This window comes from Fragaria vesca, linkage group LG1 (assembly GCF_000184155.1).
Source record: "Fragaria vesca subsp. vesca linkage group LG1, FraVesHawaii_1.0, whole genome shotgun sequence".
Lineage (NCBI taxonomy): Eukaryota > Viridiplantae > Streptophyta > Magnoliopsida > Rosales > Rosaceae > Fragaria > Fragaria vesca.
In genome coordinates, this window is record NC_020491.1 from 12464717 (window position 1) to 12482292 (window position 17576).

Here is a 17576-nt window from a genome sequence, read left to right on the forward strand (position 1 = left end):
GGGAAAACAATGACGATCACTCTTTCTGCTATACTTCAAAGTAAGTCATACACGAAGTAGCTAGTGATTTTAACTTCTCATACAGACATGTTGAAAACAATGACTATGATCAACTCCGCCGATCATTCATGGTTATATGATGTCTTTTTTTGAGCTGTAGATCGAGTTGAGTAGCACTCAAATTTTTAAAGCCCATTTGCATTACTCTTTAGAGCAAGTTCAACGGTTGCCTCTTGACCGGCTTCCAACTAGGCTTGGCTGAGGTGGTGACCATGATGGGCCAAAAACTGCACTCCACCGGTGAATTGGTGACCGACATGTTTGTGACAATTACTGACCTAGATCAAGTAGAAGGTCAATTTCCTGATCAAAAACCTGACCCAAGGATGCCGGTTGCCATGCTGGCCTAAACCAAATAGTGGGTGACTCAAAGTGATTAGTGATATACACGGGTTGGTTTTTTGTGACCTTGATATTTAAATTTCAAGTGATACAGGGGATCAACACCGTTGATTGATGGCATCTTCTTCATTCAAATCATAACCCAAATTTATAAATTAGGAATAATTTCCTTATTAATGTTATGATATGAATGTTTTGGCCACACCAGTAAGTCTGGGCGTGCAAAGTCTCTTTTAGTCATTGCGGGCGTGCCACTGTGCGAACGCGGAATGTAGTGGTTGTAGTAGCGGGGTGCGCTTAGCCTTCTACTTCTAATCAAGCGACTGAGGATGGAGAGAGCACCAACTCCACCCCAGGGTTCTTAGATTTGCCTTGCGTACTGGGCAAGGACTTACAGTAGTCCGTCTAAGCGTCACAATATTGATACTCGATGTGAGATCGAGTAGAGCTTCAATTGGAAAGGAAAGGAAAAAAGGCAAAGCTCCGAGGAGCCTGTAAAAGAAAAGGGCTAAGGCGAGATGCTTTAGCGTCTGGGTTCGACTGGGTCGATAGTTATATTGTATTTTTTGTTGAGTTGTTGAGTGTGTGTAGAGAATATTCTCAAACTCCTTTATATAGTGTTACTTTAGGGCCACAGGTATTGGCCCAAAGTATGTCAAAGACTTATAGAAGTCTCTAACGTTAAATATGGTGTAGGCGATGTAAATCACTTGCCTAACACGATATACTTCGGTGAAGTAACTAATTGCCTCTATGTAGGAGAGTAGAACAATCTTATGAAGATGTAGACGTGCACTGTTGATCATCCATGCAAACACAATTAAGAAGTCTTTAACCAACACATACATCTTCACGTGCATGCCTACTCTCAATTTTCCCTAACATGGTCTTCAAGCAATTAAGGACACTTGCTCCTTTATCCACTTAGTCAACGTATGCGGCCAGTACCTTAGTCCTCTCCAATGTGAACTCTTCCTCTTGTTTCTTCAGCGGTCTCCTATGCGAAGTCTCCTGCGCGAAGTCATTGCCTCGAGTGCAAATATTCAGCTCGCATGATTTTGTCTGCTAACGGGTCATTATTTATAAACCCAATTATTTTGGGCTCGTCAGTGTAACATGGACCATGAATTTAACTAATATTTATATAGACATTTACTGTCCAGATAAAATATTAATTTGGGTGTAAACAATGAATGTTGCATTAAAAATTTATAAAAATTTCCATTCTTCTCGATACAAACGTACATTAAAAATTTCCATTTCTATTGCATACAAACAAACAAAAAAATTCCACCCCAAAATATTAAATTCTGTGTGCTTTTGTTCACTAAAATAATTAATGTATTTATGATAATCATTAATTATATCCATTATAATAATTATGTTCATCATTACCATTTACTTACATCAAAATATTTTAGTTTTATTATAAATAAATCTATGAAAGGTTTAATGAACAGTAACTAACTGGTCAAGAAACAAAATGGGTGGAAACACAGGTCCAGTGGCAGTGAACAATGTCTTGACCCACTGACCTAGTGACCCCGTGACCTTGACATTTTGACTCAACGGGTGAACTTGCTCTTAGGGGAATCACAACTTCGTCGGTGATGACATTCAGAGAGAACAAAGAGTGTCACACCGGATACTGCAAACAATTGAAGAGTTGAGAATTTTTATCACCATTTTCTCTAATAACTACCTATCATTAAGATGTTGTTGGGAATTGGATGAGCTTGTCAAAATCCTTGGAGTTTAAAAACTAGAACTTTTGGTGTTGCCTTTGAGTCTATGTATACAACGATAAGATTGAAAAACTGTTTCATATTAAATAGGTCATTCGGTTTGTCCTAGTATTTTTTAGGTAAGTCTGTTGGACTTTGGTTTGTTTTAACAAGATTCAACCCTATTAAGAAGAGTTATGGGCCTAAATATTCTCCATTGAACAAAAAGAAAAAAAGATTATCAGCCTAAACAAATCTCAAAATAGTTCATTTCCCAAATTTTCTTCTTATCCAAGTCTTCTCCGTTTTTTTTTTTCTAATTATAGACTTCAATAAAGGATAATTGTTTTCGTCTTCATAAAAAAAGTTGGTTTCTCATTATATGATTACATAGACTGACATATTACTTTATTATTTTACTTTGTTGTGCGTCCACTTTTCTTTTGTGTGACATGCACCCACTAAATTATGCTTATGACACAATTACAGTTTCAAATTTAAAACGGAAGAATATGAATCATACTCATCTGGATAATTATGAGTAGATATTATATGAAGATTAATCGCAAACTACCAATAAATTTAGGCGTCACATCTCATGCAACTTGAGTATATATATAGACATAAAAAAATATGTCAGTATCATTCATATAGTATAAACTTATTAAAATTTCTACTTATTGCAAATTGTTTTTGATAGTGAACGATTCCTAAAACAACCTGAGTATTTGGCGAGCGACATATTTCACATAAAAAAATGTTAAAATTTGAGTTACGATGCATAATTTTTTGAAAAAACATAATTTATTAAAAATTTATTTCAGCTTAGATGAGAGCTTAACATACACTTTATTTTTCCTTTTTTCTTTTTTCTTTTTTGAATGTAATAGATCACAAGCCGATTTACTAGAGAAATTAAAGAACCATGTCCGATAGGTCCCTAAATAAAATGATGTTCGGAAGGAAATAGCGATACGAATATGTTAGACATACAACAAGCACTTAAGATAAATAAACAAAAAACATTTGCTGCTAAAAATTAATCATGTCTTGCTAAGACTTGCAACAAAAATTTGTTGTATGTTCCCACATACATAAACGTAACATTCTCTCCCATGACATATTTAACTCTCTTGAATAATAGATATCGTCGCATTATGAAAAATGTATAATTCTTCAAATTAAAAGTGCACGGCTTGAATGTCTCATGTGATACATCGAGATTAAAATTATGTCCATATGATGAAAGTCATATAAGCATCATTAATGTTTAAATAATGCATAAAAACATCGAAGTACCAATTTTTCTCAGACGTTTAAGGCTTAACGTACACTTACACTCATCTATATTTTGTTAGTTATGCTAGTTGTTTCAAACTTTCAACGCTAAAGGAAAAAATAACTAGAGTAAATAACAATCTAGTATCACAGCATGAGGAAATCGGGAAAAAAAAACAGGCAAATGATAACACCTAGTTTTATGATGAACAAAAGAAAAAAGTGGCAACACAACAGAGTCAAGTAATGAATGAATATGTCAGTGTGTTTAAGCTTATAATTAGGAAACCATTATCCTCATTTAAGCCTATTATTAGAAACAAGGAAGAAGATTTGGATAAGGAGAAAATATGAAAATTATCTACTATGAGATTTGTTTAGGCCGATAATCTATCGTTTTTTTTTTCTTTTTGAGAGTATTTAGCCGCATATTTAGAACAATAATAACATCTGAAAATGTTCTAAATTTAGAAATAGAAATTTTCTTCACGTGTTCTCCACTTATCTATCAATGTTAGTTGCAGTCTTTTAACAATTTCCCTTTATAAAAGGTGATGAGTAATAGAGAAATCTCCACCTCCACGCTCACATTTTTCAACATCTCTCCAGTTGCTAACCAACAAAAAGTTTGCCCACTTAAGCTTTCTTTATTCTCTAGCTTTCAAAATCGAAGATCGTTTATTCAAGACGACTAAGAAAATGGCTGTTGGTGAAACCAAAGTTGCCCAAGAGGAATGTAAGGTTTGTTTTTCTTCTTACTTAAGTTTTTTATTTTGTTTAGAGTAAATGAACAGGAGAGATGCATTTTTATTTTTATTTATCTTAGTGTAATTTTCAATTTGAACAAAATTGACACTTAGTATTTTGTGAAAACCCTAATGCATTCCGTGTCATTCAAATTATATCAACTTGAACTATGTTTAAAACAATTTTTTTTTTTTCACTAACCATAACAGTTTTTTTTTGCTTTGTAAAAACTTTCAAGTAAATATCTTGACTGACTATCAACTATTTTATATAATTTTTAAGGTTGTGAATGGAGATCCTGCTTCCAACAAGACCAAGATCGATAACCTCAAACGATCGCATGTACCTAACCATTTCACACCGACTATTTGGGTTAGTGACAGTGCATCAAAGTTCACAAAGGTCATATATAATCTCACACCCACGGGTAAACATCTATAACATTTGCGATCATATTCAATTGGAGCAAGAGCATTGCTTGTCGTTCATTTCTTTTCACAATATGTTACATGTCATAACATGAATTTATCTATGCGAAAAGAAAGAGTATGTAATGTAAACATAGAAAATCTAACTTTCAAGGCCATGGTCATTATGACCTTTTTGAATGTGGTGCAGAGCTATATGAGCAGGCTCTACAACACGAGAAAGGGTCATTCATCACTTCCACTGGCGCATTGGCAACTCTTTCTAGGGCAAAGAATGGTTGGTGTCCAAAAGACATACGTGTTGTTAAGGATGAGTCCGCTGAGCAAGAGCTTTGGTGGGGAAAGTAAGTGGCTAATTTTTTTTTTTAATTGTCATATTACTTCAATTAATGGTCTCATATTTTGATAAATACCGATGATTTTCACTTGTAGTGGTTCACCGAACATTGATATGGATGAGTAAACTTTTATGGTCAACATAGAAACAGCTTTGGAGTACTTGAATTCTTTGGACAAGGTTAAATTTTAATTTGATTGTCAAATTGTCTATCAATAGTTAATGTCCCTGTAGGTTTAAAAAAGAAAGTGGCAATACTGATCTCGAATGTTTGATCAATGTAGGTCTTTGTAAACGATCAATTTATAAACTGGGATCCGGAAAACAGAATCAAAGTGCGGATTGTCTCTGCAAAGGCTTATCATTCATTGTTCATGCATAATATGTATGTAACATATTTTCTAGTATTATGATCTCTAAAAGGGTGGAGCATTGTATGTGTGAATTTAACGTAACAAAATCGACTTGTGTGGGCGACATGCAGGTGTATCCGACCTACACCTGAAGAGCTGGAGAATTTCGGTACTCCAGACTTCACCATATACAATGCGGGTCAGTTCCTATGTAATTGTTACACTCACTACATGACATCCTCTACTAGCGTAAACATCAATCTTGCTAGAAAGGAATGGTCATCCTCGGCACCATGTACGCCGGGGAAATGAAGAAAGGACTTTTCAGTTTGATGCATTACCTCATGCCTAAACGACGCATCCTCTCCTTACATTCTGGCTGCAATATGGGGAAAGATGGAGACGTTGCCATTTTCTTTGGATTGGATTGTCAGGTATTGCATGTCTTCTAAATTGTGTGACAAAAACACTACATCTGTCATTTGTTAGTAATGCTGCAAATTGCTATATGATCAGGCAGTGGAAAGACAACTCTAACTACAGATCACAACAGATACTTAATTGGAGACGATGAACACTGCTGGAGTGATAATGGTGTATCAAATATTGAAGGTGGTTGTTATGCCAAGTGCATTGATCTCTCTAAAGAGAAAGAGCGCGACATCTGGAATGCCATCAAGTTTGGGTCTGGTAAGACCTTATTCTCACTTCTTGTATTATGTAAATGTGAAGATGAATGTTCTGTTCTCCCTTCTTGTTTAATCATGTGAGTTTACTTGAAGTCATAAAAAAGAGTATGATTTAAATGATCTCGTTTGCAGTGCTGGAAAACGTCACATTCGATAAGCATACATGAGAGGTGGATTATAGTGATGGTTCTATTACAGGTAAATATCAGCTGTTTGAGTTTCAACACAATAGACAAGTGAACTGAGTTTGTTTGTTCTTGTTGCAGAGAATACTCGAGTAGCATATCCTATTGAGTATATCCCCAACGCAAAAATACCATGTGTAATGTGTTGGTCCTCATCCAAAGAATGTGATACTTTTGGCATGTGATGCATTTGGTGTCCTCCCACCTGTGAGCAAGTTAATCTTGGCACAGACCATGTATCATTTCATCAGTGGCTATACTGCCTTGGTAACGTTTCTATTCTTCCAAATTTGCTTCTGAAATAGGGAAACAGCTTAGAGTCTAATGAGGCTCTTTTGTAATTTACAGGTTGCTGGAACCGAAGAGGGTGTCTGCATGTTTTGGTGCTGCGTTTCTGATGCTGCATCCTACCAAGTATGCAGCAATGCTGGCTGAGAAGATGCAGAAGCATAGTGCAACTTCATGGCTGGTTAACACTGGTTGGTCTGGTGGAAGGTATGGAGGTTCATATATCATTGTAAAGTTATATTCTTATGAAGAATTACAAAATTAAGCTGAACAACATATGATTCTCTCCTCCAGGTACGGATCGGGAAAGCGCATTAAGCTATCTGACACCCTAAAAATCATTGATGCCATACACTCTGGCAGCCTCTTAAATGCAAATTACAAGAAGACTGAAGTGTTTGGACTTGAGATCCCCGCTGAGATTGAGGGAGTGCCTTCAGAGATGTTGGATCCAGTTAACACTGTAAGTAACCTATTACTTGCTTACTTGTTCGCTAACCTTTTCTATATTCAATATATTGCTTAGTGTTGATGTTTTGATTTGGTTAATTGTAGTGGTCGGACAAGAAGGCATACCAGGAAACACTGCTTAAGTTGGCTGGCCTATTTAAAACCAACTTCGAGACTTTCACAAACTACAAGATTGGCAAGGACAACAAGTTGACAGAAGACATCCTTGCAGCTGGCCCAAATTTTTAGCGATGTTATGGTGGCTGCAGTAGAGAATAAGTATGAGGAGTAGTCATTGTATTTTTTTTCTTCTTTTGGTTAAAATAATTCCTTGTTCAATAGGAGCAGTCGTGTTATTGTTCAGTGGTTGAGCAAAATAATTCCTAGTTTCTAATACAGCACAATGAAACATCGTTTCCTTCAGGCTAATCTCTTGCCCCTAGAGCCCCCCGCCCAAATCTCTATTATCAAACTATGATCAAACTCAACAGTCATTGAATAGAGGACCACTCCACAATTTGACATAAAAGTTCCTCTAATGCACTTACCTGAATATACATAAACCAAAGGGTTCCAGAAAAGTTCCTCTAATGCACTTACCTGAATATACATAAACTAAAGGGTACCAGAAAACTGACTGATCCCCATTGAAACCAAGTGTCAACCAAGTGCTTGGCTTGTACACTAAGTCAATGCTTGAAATCAAACAGAGAACAAAGCCTAAATTAGAAAGTAAACTAAGCAAGCAGGAATAATGACTTCTATATATGAAGCTATGAAGGTGAAAACATAAACATATAGACTTATAACCAGGTCACATATACTGATACCATAATTATCTGCTGGTAGACCCTTAAACATCAAATGTGGAAAGATACAGCAACAAAACCAAAGACAAGCCAAGGATTGGGATATGGGGATATGCTATAGTCCTCAGACAGAATCATTAGGACTATCCTCATCTGTTTACATGTATAGGCAAAAATGGAGTGCATGCCGCAACAGTTACAACAGTTACTAAGACACCATGGCAAACAACTGAAGAGCATTCACATATAACTGAAACCGATGACAAATTGGTTGGAATTTAATGGTTTTGGTAGTGACAATTTTTGTTCACCATCTTTCCACAAATGGAAATATGACTCTTCTTTTTTACTTTATATATTCTCATGTTGCTATTTAGCGACCAGTTTATTTACATGTGTTTTTCTTGTACTAAAGAAAGAAACAAGAACAGGACTAAAGATTATTCTGATCTTTAGTTGTGTTTACTAAGAACTTCAGACAAATAGATAGCCCACAATTCTTGGCATTAGTCATTCAGCTTTACTGAAAACAGAGGTAAAATCTCTGGTATCCAAAATACAGGCATTTTTCAGATTGTACAAGAAAAACATGATTACATGAATTTAAAATGAGAGGAAAACAAACCTAGTGGTCCAACGAAAACTAGATTCTGAGCTCTAAGCAATGGTGCTAGGATGAAAGTAAAAGGAGCAAGAACCAAAACTAGAATCTGATATTAATGCCTGAAGTGCCTCATGTTAGTGAAAACAAGTGAAACGCCATACTTATTGCAGCAATCTATAGCATCTCCGTCTCTTATACTCCCACCAGGTTCTGCAATAACACTAACTCCACTTTCACATGCTTCTTCCACGGCATCTTTCCAAGCTGTGTGTAAAACATATATTGTTCAACTTAATGCAAAGGTTCTTACCAATTCTACCATATCATGATTTTTGCTTCTGTTACACTATTTATCCTTTTTCTTATTTTAAACTCCAGTAATTTTCAAACTATTTGTGTCATTAAGCATATAGAGCAATCAACAATGATCTCTGAGTAGAAAATCGGGTTGCATTCACTTTGAATTCAAACCTTCATGTTTAAGGAAGCGGAAGTAAGAGAGTGGCAAGTATAAATTCAGACGCAGTATTCCTTCTCAGTTAATATGTAGCTAGCTAAAAGGCAAGAAAAAGAGAAAACAAATAAAAGAATGAAGTGAAAATGAGTTCATCTATAATAATGCTTAATAATTACCGAATGGAAAGAAGGCATCACTAGCCAAAGATGCACCCTTGACCTCCTCTCCTGCTTTCTTCAATGCTATTCTTAAACTCTCCCGACGATTCGGCTGTCCACTTCCCATACCCAACATACAGTTATTCTGTCCAAATTCCAACAATTACATGTCTCAAGGATTTTCTTTAGTATGAGGAAAATGATGAAGGGGTAAGGTGACTGAAAAAAGACTACCTTTGCTAGTACAATTGCATTGCTCTTGACATGTTTGACACACAACCATGCAAACTCTGCATCACTGAGCTCACTTTCTTGTGGAGACTTCTTAGACACAACATTAAATTGGATATCTTGAGGAGTTAAATCGTCTGAGTCCTGGGCTAACCACCCACCACCAACCTGTCTCAGTGAAAGTTTTCCTTTCTCATTTTTGCTTGCCTCAAGGATCCTCAGAGTCTTTGATTTTCCACGAAGTATCTCAAGACCTTTCTTTGAATACTTGGGTGCAACCACAATCTCATAAAACATCCGGGTTTCACCATCTGTTGGGCTTCTAAACTCTCGGATTTCTTTAGCAAGAGCCTACAATCAAAGAAAAATATGAGCTACAAAGTGAAACAGCAAAACAGGTAATAATACAATGACAAATAACCACTTTGGTGCATAAACCTTTCTGGACTAAAGCAAGTTGCATTCAAGTTATCCCATTTGCACGAACAACTTATTTTCATTTCTTCATTCCACATAGATTTTGCCCTTGGTATCAGCACGCAAGTGGTACAAGTTAGTGGTGGGTTGAGGTACATCTTAGGTTGTTTTTTTTTTTTTTTCTTTTTTCAATTTAGTGTGGTAGAAAAGAGGGGCAAGAATCATGTACCTAATCCAGTTCCACAAGCTTAGTGAACCAATATTTTGGGGAATCCATACCAAAAACTAAATCACATATCATCTATATACTTTACATCAAACCCTGAAATCTCAAACTCACCTCATCAACCTCTATGTTGAAAGCTACAATGCCACCAAATGCACTCACTGGATCTGCTTTGACAGCAAGCCTGTATGCTTCAAGTATGTCATCACGTGATGCTACACCGCAAGGATTTGTATGCTTTACAACAACACAGGTAGGACCCCTGAACTCTGACACACAATTCCAAGCCGCATCAGCATCTAAATAGTTATTATATGACATCTCCTGCAGGCAAAAATTAAAGTTTGAAAGAACATGAGATAAGAACATGTGTATTGCATAGCATAGAACGAAGGGCCATCTCTGAACATTAAATGTGACCTTTATAGCTGTCAATCAGAGGATACTAAAAGCACTCAAATCATTAAACGCAAGGTATATCCAGCAAAAAGGAGTCCCCATAGAATTATTATATGACAAACATAGAAAGAAAGAAAGGAACCCTACAACAGAGTACAAGAAGTCCAATCAATCAGACAATTCAGAGAAAAGTTCAACAAGACACAATTACAAACCATACAACCCTGCTGGAGAGCACACTGCATCAAACAAAGAGTTCCTATTTCCACAATCTAAAAGCATAGCCCGAAACGTGCTCCTCCGAAATTCTGATTTGACCAATGCCCATTCAGAAGTCCAGACTGAACCTTTTCCATAAACAGTCTAGCCTCCCTTCACATTATCAAAATCTCCACCAAAACTACCAAAAAATAGCCACCACCAGTATTTATACCTCTGTTCTTACCTCCAAACACTCCATAACACTTTAACCTCTCACACAGCAAGATTCACAAGTGGGTTATCCCGCAGCACTTCATCAGTTTGAATGTATTGTTGTGTGCAGAAGAACAGCAATTGAAATTAATGTGCTTTTTTATTGTCACTATAAGAGCAGAATCAGCAGATGCACTGCAGGAGGCAAGACCATGGTCTAGCCTCTCAATTAACCCAAAATCTATGCACCCCATGGTTTTTGCCTGATCAAAAGCATGGTCGACTAACTCAAATGGCAGCTTTTGCCTCTTCGTCTGGTCATCTAATACAGTGGGCCCGCTTAACTAAAGCCGTTAAAACGCTGTATTTTGTCCATCAGTTATCTCACATTCCAGATTTGACCCTATACATTACTTTGTTTCTTTCTCTTTCTTCTTCGTATTTTTAATATTTTTAGGTTCTTCATCTTGTTCAGCAAAGATTAAGGGTGAAAGTGGCTGAGAGTTGTCTTGGAAAGAACTAGAAGAAGGAAGTAGAAAAGAAAGAAAGAAAGGTAATCAAAACAGAACTGATTCTCTGAATTGAGAATCTGGGTTTTATAATTTGGAACATAGCTTCAAATTTGGGATCTGGGTTTTCTGAAACAGAGCCATGAGCGACAGAGCTTTAGATTGGCTCACTACAAGGATTAGATCATTGCCATTGATGAAAGAAAAAAAAATGAAATAAAAGAAATATAAGGTATCTGCACGAGTAGGATGGAAGTTCAGAAGTAGTCAAAAACAGAGAAACAAAGGAAAAAGAAAGAGAGGGCAAACCTGACAGCAAAAATATTGTACCCTACGCAAGGGGGTCGAGACTAAAACTCTTAGCCTTTTCCGGTGCATAAAAATCAAAAGGCTAAGGCAAATAAGGAGGCAAACCCTCTCCTTTTTCCCCTGCCATTTGACTGTAGCGGTGCATTTGCTCTAACAATATATGCTGTAAACACAAATTTGCATAACAGCAGACAACACGAGCTAGAATAACTAATCAGTGTGCTTTTCATACCCAAATATTCCAATTTGGATCAAACATTCATTATAAAACTCAGGTTTTGCCTTGTCATTTTTTTCTAAATTTATGATTTATCCTAAAAATAAAGATACAATATATCACTGCCAAAGCTTTAACTAAAGTGGAATGAAATTGGTACTGCATGATGTCTTTGTTACCTTCCCATGATGTTGTATAGCAGTTGCAATGCCACCAGCATTAACCTCAGAAAGACTCTTGTCAACATAAAATGCAGCCTTTTGATGAGGATTTTCACCATAGCGAAGGGGACTTTTGAGCGAAAGAGGAACTGTTAAGCTTGGGGGGAATTTATCTTCAGAAAATCAAAGAAAAATGTCAATTATGTGGACAATGACAACAGAAGTCACAGAAAAACAAATTGAGTGTGTTACTACAGAGAGTATGTGTTCATAACTATCACTCTCACACTCCCTCCCTACCTAACTCATTCGTTTATATTTATCATCAGATTTTGATTCAAGAGATTAGAGAAATCTCCCAATTCTCTCTGCACAGTTTTTGATTCAACAGAATACTCAGAATTTTGTTTTTACAAATATCAGTTGATTTGGTGTTCATGTATATTGATAATGAATTGGCATGTGCCACATGTCAATTCTGATTTCGTTTTCTACTTAATTAGATTAAATCATAAATATTTTAAATGGTATAAGTCACTCAAACAAGTACCTTCGCTAGTCTGCCTCCAAAGCCACTCTGAAACAGCAGAATCATAAGAAGCAACATGTTGGAAAGCCTTCCACGCAAGCTTTCTTCGGAATTGTTGATCATCCTTGTCCACTTTAAGATATTCTAAAAGTGTAGGATAGTCTTCTGAATCAACAACCACCAGGACATCTTTGTGATTCTGTTTGACAAGAATATTTCAAGTATATATCATATAAAGAAATCAGAAAAACAACTTTACTGTTACTCTAGTAATATTGAGAAGTACTATTAGAGCAAAGCTTAGTGTGTATGTGCCATGTAGAAAGAAACTTATGATTTATTAACTTATACAACCAACAATAGGCTATCATCACCATTCAAATAAACTACCTTTGCAGCAGCTCTAATCATGGCAGGACCACCAATGTCTATATTTTCGATTCCATCCTCAAATTCTATTCCTCCAGTTGAAGTAACTTTATCATAAAAGGGATATAGATTCACCACAACCACATCAAATATACCTGTTTAAAAATGTTGTTGCAAAACAAACTATCAAATGAATTCACATAACAAAGATAGTTTATTGCAGGCATGATTACAAAAAAACTCACCAATTCCGTGATTACTAAGAGCTTCCATGTGATGCTTTTGGTCTCTTCTAGCAAGAATACCACCATGAATGTTGGGGTGTAAAGTTTTAACACGACCATCGAGCTTCAATACAGATTTAAACAGATTATAAGGCAAAACGATGATGCAGATAACACCTCACTTATGTATCTTTCATAGAAAGAGAAAAGTACAAGCTTACCATCTCCGGGAAGCAAGTAAGTTCTTCAACTTTAGTGACAGACACCCCGGCACTTTCCAAAGCAGATGCAGTTCCTCCCGTGGAAACAATTTTATATCTACAGTGTCCAAAAAAATGTAGAAAAGGTTATCATGACAAACATACTACTTCCCATATTTGAAACAGTTGAAGTTGTAATTCCAGGATGGCAAACAAAAGACAATGACGTGATATGAACTTCCCAATGAGGGAGAAACCAGGAGGGGCCAACTTAAATATTGATGAAAAATATACAAAAACTATGCTCAGGTCAAATGGAGAAGCAGAGACTAGAGACCATTGAAACCAAATTAGGGAGATCATAAAGAGATTAAAGAAAGGCGATCATCACAAAGAAGATAATGCAATGCAGAAAGCTTAGAGACCAACAAGAAGTTAGTCTAGAGAGACCAAAGCCTTAAAACACAAAAGGTCCCCTCTCCAAGATCAACATGACCAGGGAGTTATCAATATGTCATAACACAGACACAGACCAACAGATATTCTCAATTCTTTTAAGCTCCTATCCATCAGCATTATGTAGTATTGGCATTTCAACTGCGCTACTTGATCTCACTGTAGTGTTGTCCCATGATAGATATTGTTACATAACAAGGAAGTCTATAAAGTTACTTATCCTTACATAACTAGTGCAGAATATTAATAATTTGGTGAAAAAAAGAGAGTAGGCTTCTGAATTTTACCCCAAGCTCTGAAGCCCATTCCCTAGGAAGGCAAGATTGTTTTTGTCTGACAAGGATATCAGAGCCTGCCTATCACCTACAACAAAGAAGAAAGCAAGCAAGTTTAATTAATCAGGGCATGAGAAAATAATAATGAATAAAGTTGTTTTTGAAACGAATGAAACCTGAGGCTGAGGCTGAGGTTGAGAATTGAGCCTCTTGGGCAGCCATGGCCTTAAGTGGTCTACAACTGGTGTGCAGCCCAGAGGAGTTCCTGAGTGAACAAGGCTGTACAACACAAAGATAGAGATGTATCAATATATATATATATATATATAGAGAGAGAGAGAGAGAGAGAGAGAATGATATGACAAGAAGGAGAAAAGTGTACCGAGAAAGAAGACGAAGAATGAGTAATCAGAAGATTGGTGGAGAAGAGCAGGAAAAGACTGGTGTTGGGTGTCGTGCTGGCAGGAGGGGCAGCAGACAAATGAAGCAGCATATCTCTCGCCTGCAGTGGCGGATCCAGGACAAAAATCTCACATGGGCTAAATGCAACGCACAAAAAATTTTAATCAACAGTGCGAGAAATTTTGGTTCATTAAAAAAGAACACACATACATACGGGGACGTAGCAAGTCTTACCCTCAAACGCATTTACATGAACAAAAATTAGACACAATACAATACAAGAAACACAATTAAAAAATAACTAAATTGTACTCTATTCCAATTAAAATTTCCAGCAATTCAGCAATTCATTACTTAACAAGACAACAATTCAATTGAATAAGCATACTAGCAGACTAGTTCATTCAATTGACTTCAAATTCTATTTTTTTTTCGATTTCATACTTCAAATTCAAATTCTATACCCCAGAACAGTGAGAACACAAATACAAAATTACACAAAGTGACAAAACTAATTGGGTAAGAATTAAGAAATAAGAATACACACCTGGTCTCAGACTCTCAGTGGTCTGGTCGTCTGGGGAAGTGAACGGGGACTCGGGGACTTGGGGAGACAGGGAGACAGCAACGGCAAGCAGACGAAACCGAGCAGGCTACGGTGATGGGTGAGGAGACGAGCCGACGACAGCGTCACGATGAGGAGACGAGCGACGGTGAGCAGACTGCAGACAAGTGATAGAGGTTTAAGGTGAGGTGAGGTGAGATCTATGTTGCACGGAAACGGAAACGAGTTTCGATTTCCGATACGATCCGATACGTGAAAACATGAAAATCAAATATAGTCCGATACGAAACGTGAAGGAAACATCAAAATTAAAATAAATATAATATTTATTATAATAAATATAATTGAAAAAATAACATCAAAAAATAGTTTCTTAATAAAAAACATCAATCTAAATCAACTTCCACTTCCACGTGCTCTAACAGGAGGTGTCCCTCTTGGCATAGTGTTCCTAAATCAACAAGGTAATCAAACTATGTCAATACACAGACCAAATTAAGGTAAAGTCATGCATATTAAGGTAATCAAAGCATTCAGAATTTCGATTTTGCATTTACAAACCTAGAACAATTCTCAGACACAAACAACAAAGCACAGCAGCAATATTCCGAGACAAACAAAAACATACCAAAACATCAAACAAGTTTAGTCCTTCTTGCCACTAGAATATATGAGCAAATAGAGCAGAGCAGCTATGTATGCACACCAGCAAATAAGAATAGTTGTTAGTTCTCTCTATATCAATGGCTAAATCTGATGAAAAGAACACCTAGATGAAAAGAACACCTAAATGGCTAAATCTGTATCAATGTGTTGCTTGGAGAAGAGACTAGGAAATGAGGCTCATCTATTCTGAACTATATAAACTAGCACCAGATTGATTGAGTTGAATTCAGGAGTCTTCTTTCTATTCAAAAAACGCTTTAATGCATTTGGCTACAGCCCCTTTAGGTAAGTGCTGAAAACGCTTCAACCCACAACCATAAACACAATTCAGGCAGAACACACAATGCAATTTTGTAACAAAAATACACAGTCGCAAATGATTAACTAAATGAAATTTCTTCCACAAATGAATACCAAAATAACCTCCTCTACATAGCACTAAGAGAATGCAGATATGCTCAGAGGCAGCAAAAGGATTTTTGGTACATAAATTGGAAACTGTAGTAACACAAATTGCTACAAAGAGATGATATCATCTGATTCGACTGTATATAGCTGAACTGATTCAGTACTAAGTACTAACCCACTCTATGATACCATAAACAAGTGGAAACTAGAACAAGAGCACCCCACATCATACACACAGAATCTACTGTTAAACAATATGTCACATCCAAACGATTAAGCCGAAATCACAACAACAAGAAGCAAGTAGTCAATTATAAAATGCATTTCCGATATCCCCCAAAACAAAGCCAGTACCTTGAGCAGCATATCCACACTCATAACCTCCTCTACATAGCAAAATTTTAGTAACATTCGTGCACATCACAAGCCAAGGTAAACTTATTGAGAATCCAAAGCTAACACTTCCAGTGGGAGTTACATAATATTTTTAAACAACCCAAAGGGAAGACATTGTCTGAAACATATCTTCGACATTGTCAGATTAAATAAGAAAAAACTTACTGAATCGCAAACGAGTCCACCAACTTTGATGCACTATGAACTATGAACTATGAAGTCTCGTTAAGTCTCGTCAAATCCAACCTGCAAGTTCATTTTGTTTGGTCATTCAGAAACAAAAAAGACCAAACCCCAAATAGAACTATCAATACCATGAAAACAGAAGCATGACAAAAGTGAAACCTGTCGAAATTCGGTCTGAAAACAGAGGAAGGAGAGAAGGCAGAGGCGAAACCCAAAATTGATGCTGAAGAAGGCTCTGCAGTGGAGGAAAAGGTGAACGAAGCCTTCGAGATGCTGAAGAAGGCTCTGCAGAGTGATTCAATTTTGCAGTCCAAAATCTGCAGAGTGAGCTAATCCCTTGCTACAACATCAGAGGAGACGAAGAGGAGAGTGCAAAATATCAAATTTGCCCCCACGTTTCCAGGATAATTACTTCACCGCGTTTCCACCGAAGGAGAAACGCGTTTCGGTCGCGTTTCCAAATACTGCTTTTTTGGAAACGCGTTTCCGTGCGTTTCGTTTCCGAAACGTTTCAGAAACGGGAAACACGACTGTTTTTGCGTTTCTGTGCAATGTAGGGTGAGATGATTCGACTTTGGATCTGAGGACTGACCTAGGCTCGTATCAGTCGTCTGGCTGGAGGCTGGACTGATGCAGCGACGTCGTATACTCTCATGGCTATTTTTTTTTTTTATATTGGGTCTGATAGAATTTTGGGCCCAAGGATCTCACCTAGGTTCCTGTTATGATATTTGGTCATTTAGTCATGCACTTGGCACGTGCTTAACTAAATTGGTCTATATGTAGCCACCGAACCTTATTTTCTCTTTGTCAATGAAAATCTGAATATTTTACTTTCTTTTATTTTCATTTCCTTCTGCATTTCTCTTCAGTTAGGGCTAATACCCTAACAATTGGTATCCAGAGCCAATCGATCATGGTTGTGCTTTTGGGAGCTGGACAATCGGCGTCTCCGCCTTTCGACGTTGAGCCTTTTGTGTCCGACGAGCTTGCTCACCTTGAGCACAAGCTTCAGCATCATCGGGAGGGCACGATGCAATTCCTGAGGATGAGGGGAGCTGGTAATCCACCACCACGCTCATCAGCACCACCTCGTCCACCAGATCCA

General features: G+C 37.0%; 1 protein-coding gene and 1 pseudogene across 1 annotated transcript; one reads left to right on the forward strand and one right to left on the reverse strand.

Moving 5' to 3' along the window:
- Positions 1-4103: 4103 nt before the first annotated feature.
- On the forward strand, positions 4104-7130 carry LOC101290816 (annotated as a pseudogene).
- Positions 7131-7985: 855 nt separating this feature from the next.
- On the reverse strand, positions 7986-16763 carry LOC101314502 (bifunctional purine biosynthesis protein PurH-like). Its single transcript, XM_004288049.1, has 15 exons — positions 16628-16763; positions 16448-16528; positions 14795-14969; positions 14228-14384; positions 14022-14124; positions 13858-13933; positions 13136-13232; positions 12936-13038; positions 12712-12845; positions 12343-12520; positions 11811-11965; positions 9898-10107; positions 9144-9491; positions 8928-9054; positions 7986-8558 (listed from the first exon to the last, which is right to left on the reverse strand). Exons 4-15 carry the CDS (start codon positions 14336-14338, stop codon positions 8407-8409), a joined length of 1794 nt encoding a protein of 597 aa, XP_004288097.1. The 5' UTR covers positions 14339-14384; positions 14795-14969; positions 16448-16528; positions 16628-16763; the 3' UTR covers positions 7986-8406.
- Between the last annotated feature and the right edge of the window lie 813 nt (positions 16764-17576).

What these genes read in the sequence shown, in the direction of transcription:
- LOC101314502 (XM_004288049.1), bottom strand. Translation starts at nt 14,338, where the DNA reads ATGCTGCTTCATTTGTCTGCTGCCCCTCCTGCCAGCACGACACCCAAC. An exon ending in ATTCTTCGTCTTCTTTCTCG is followed by an intron (nt 14,125 to 14,227) that starts GTACACTTTTCT and finishes TGTGTTGTACAG; the next exon opens with CCTTGTTCACTCAGGAACTC. An exon ending in TTGGAGGCAGACTAGCGAAG is followed by an intron (nt 11,966 to 12,342) that starts GTACTTGTTTGA and finishes GATTTTCTGAAG; the next exon opens with ATAAATTCCCCCCAAGCTTA.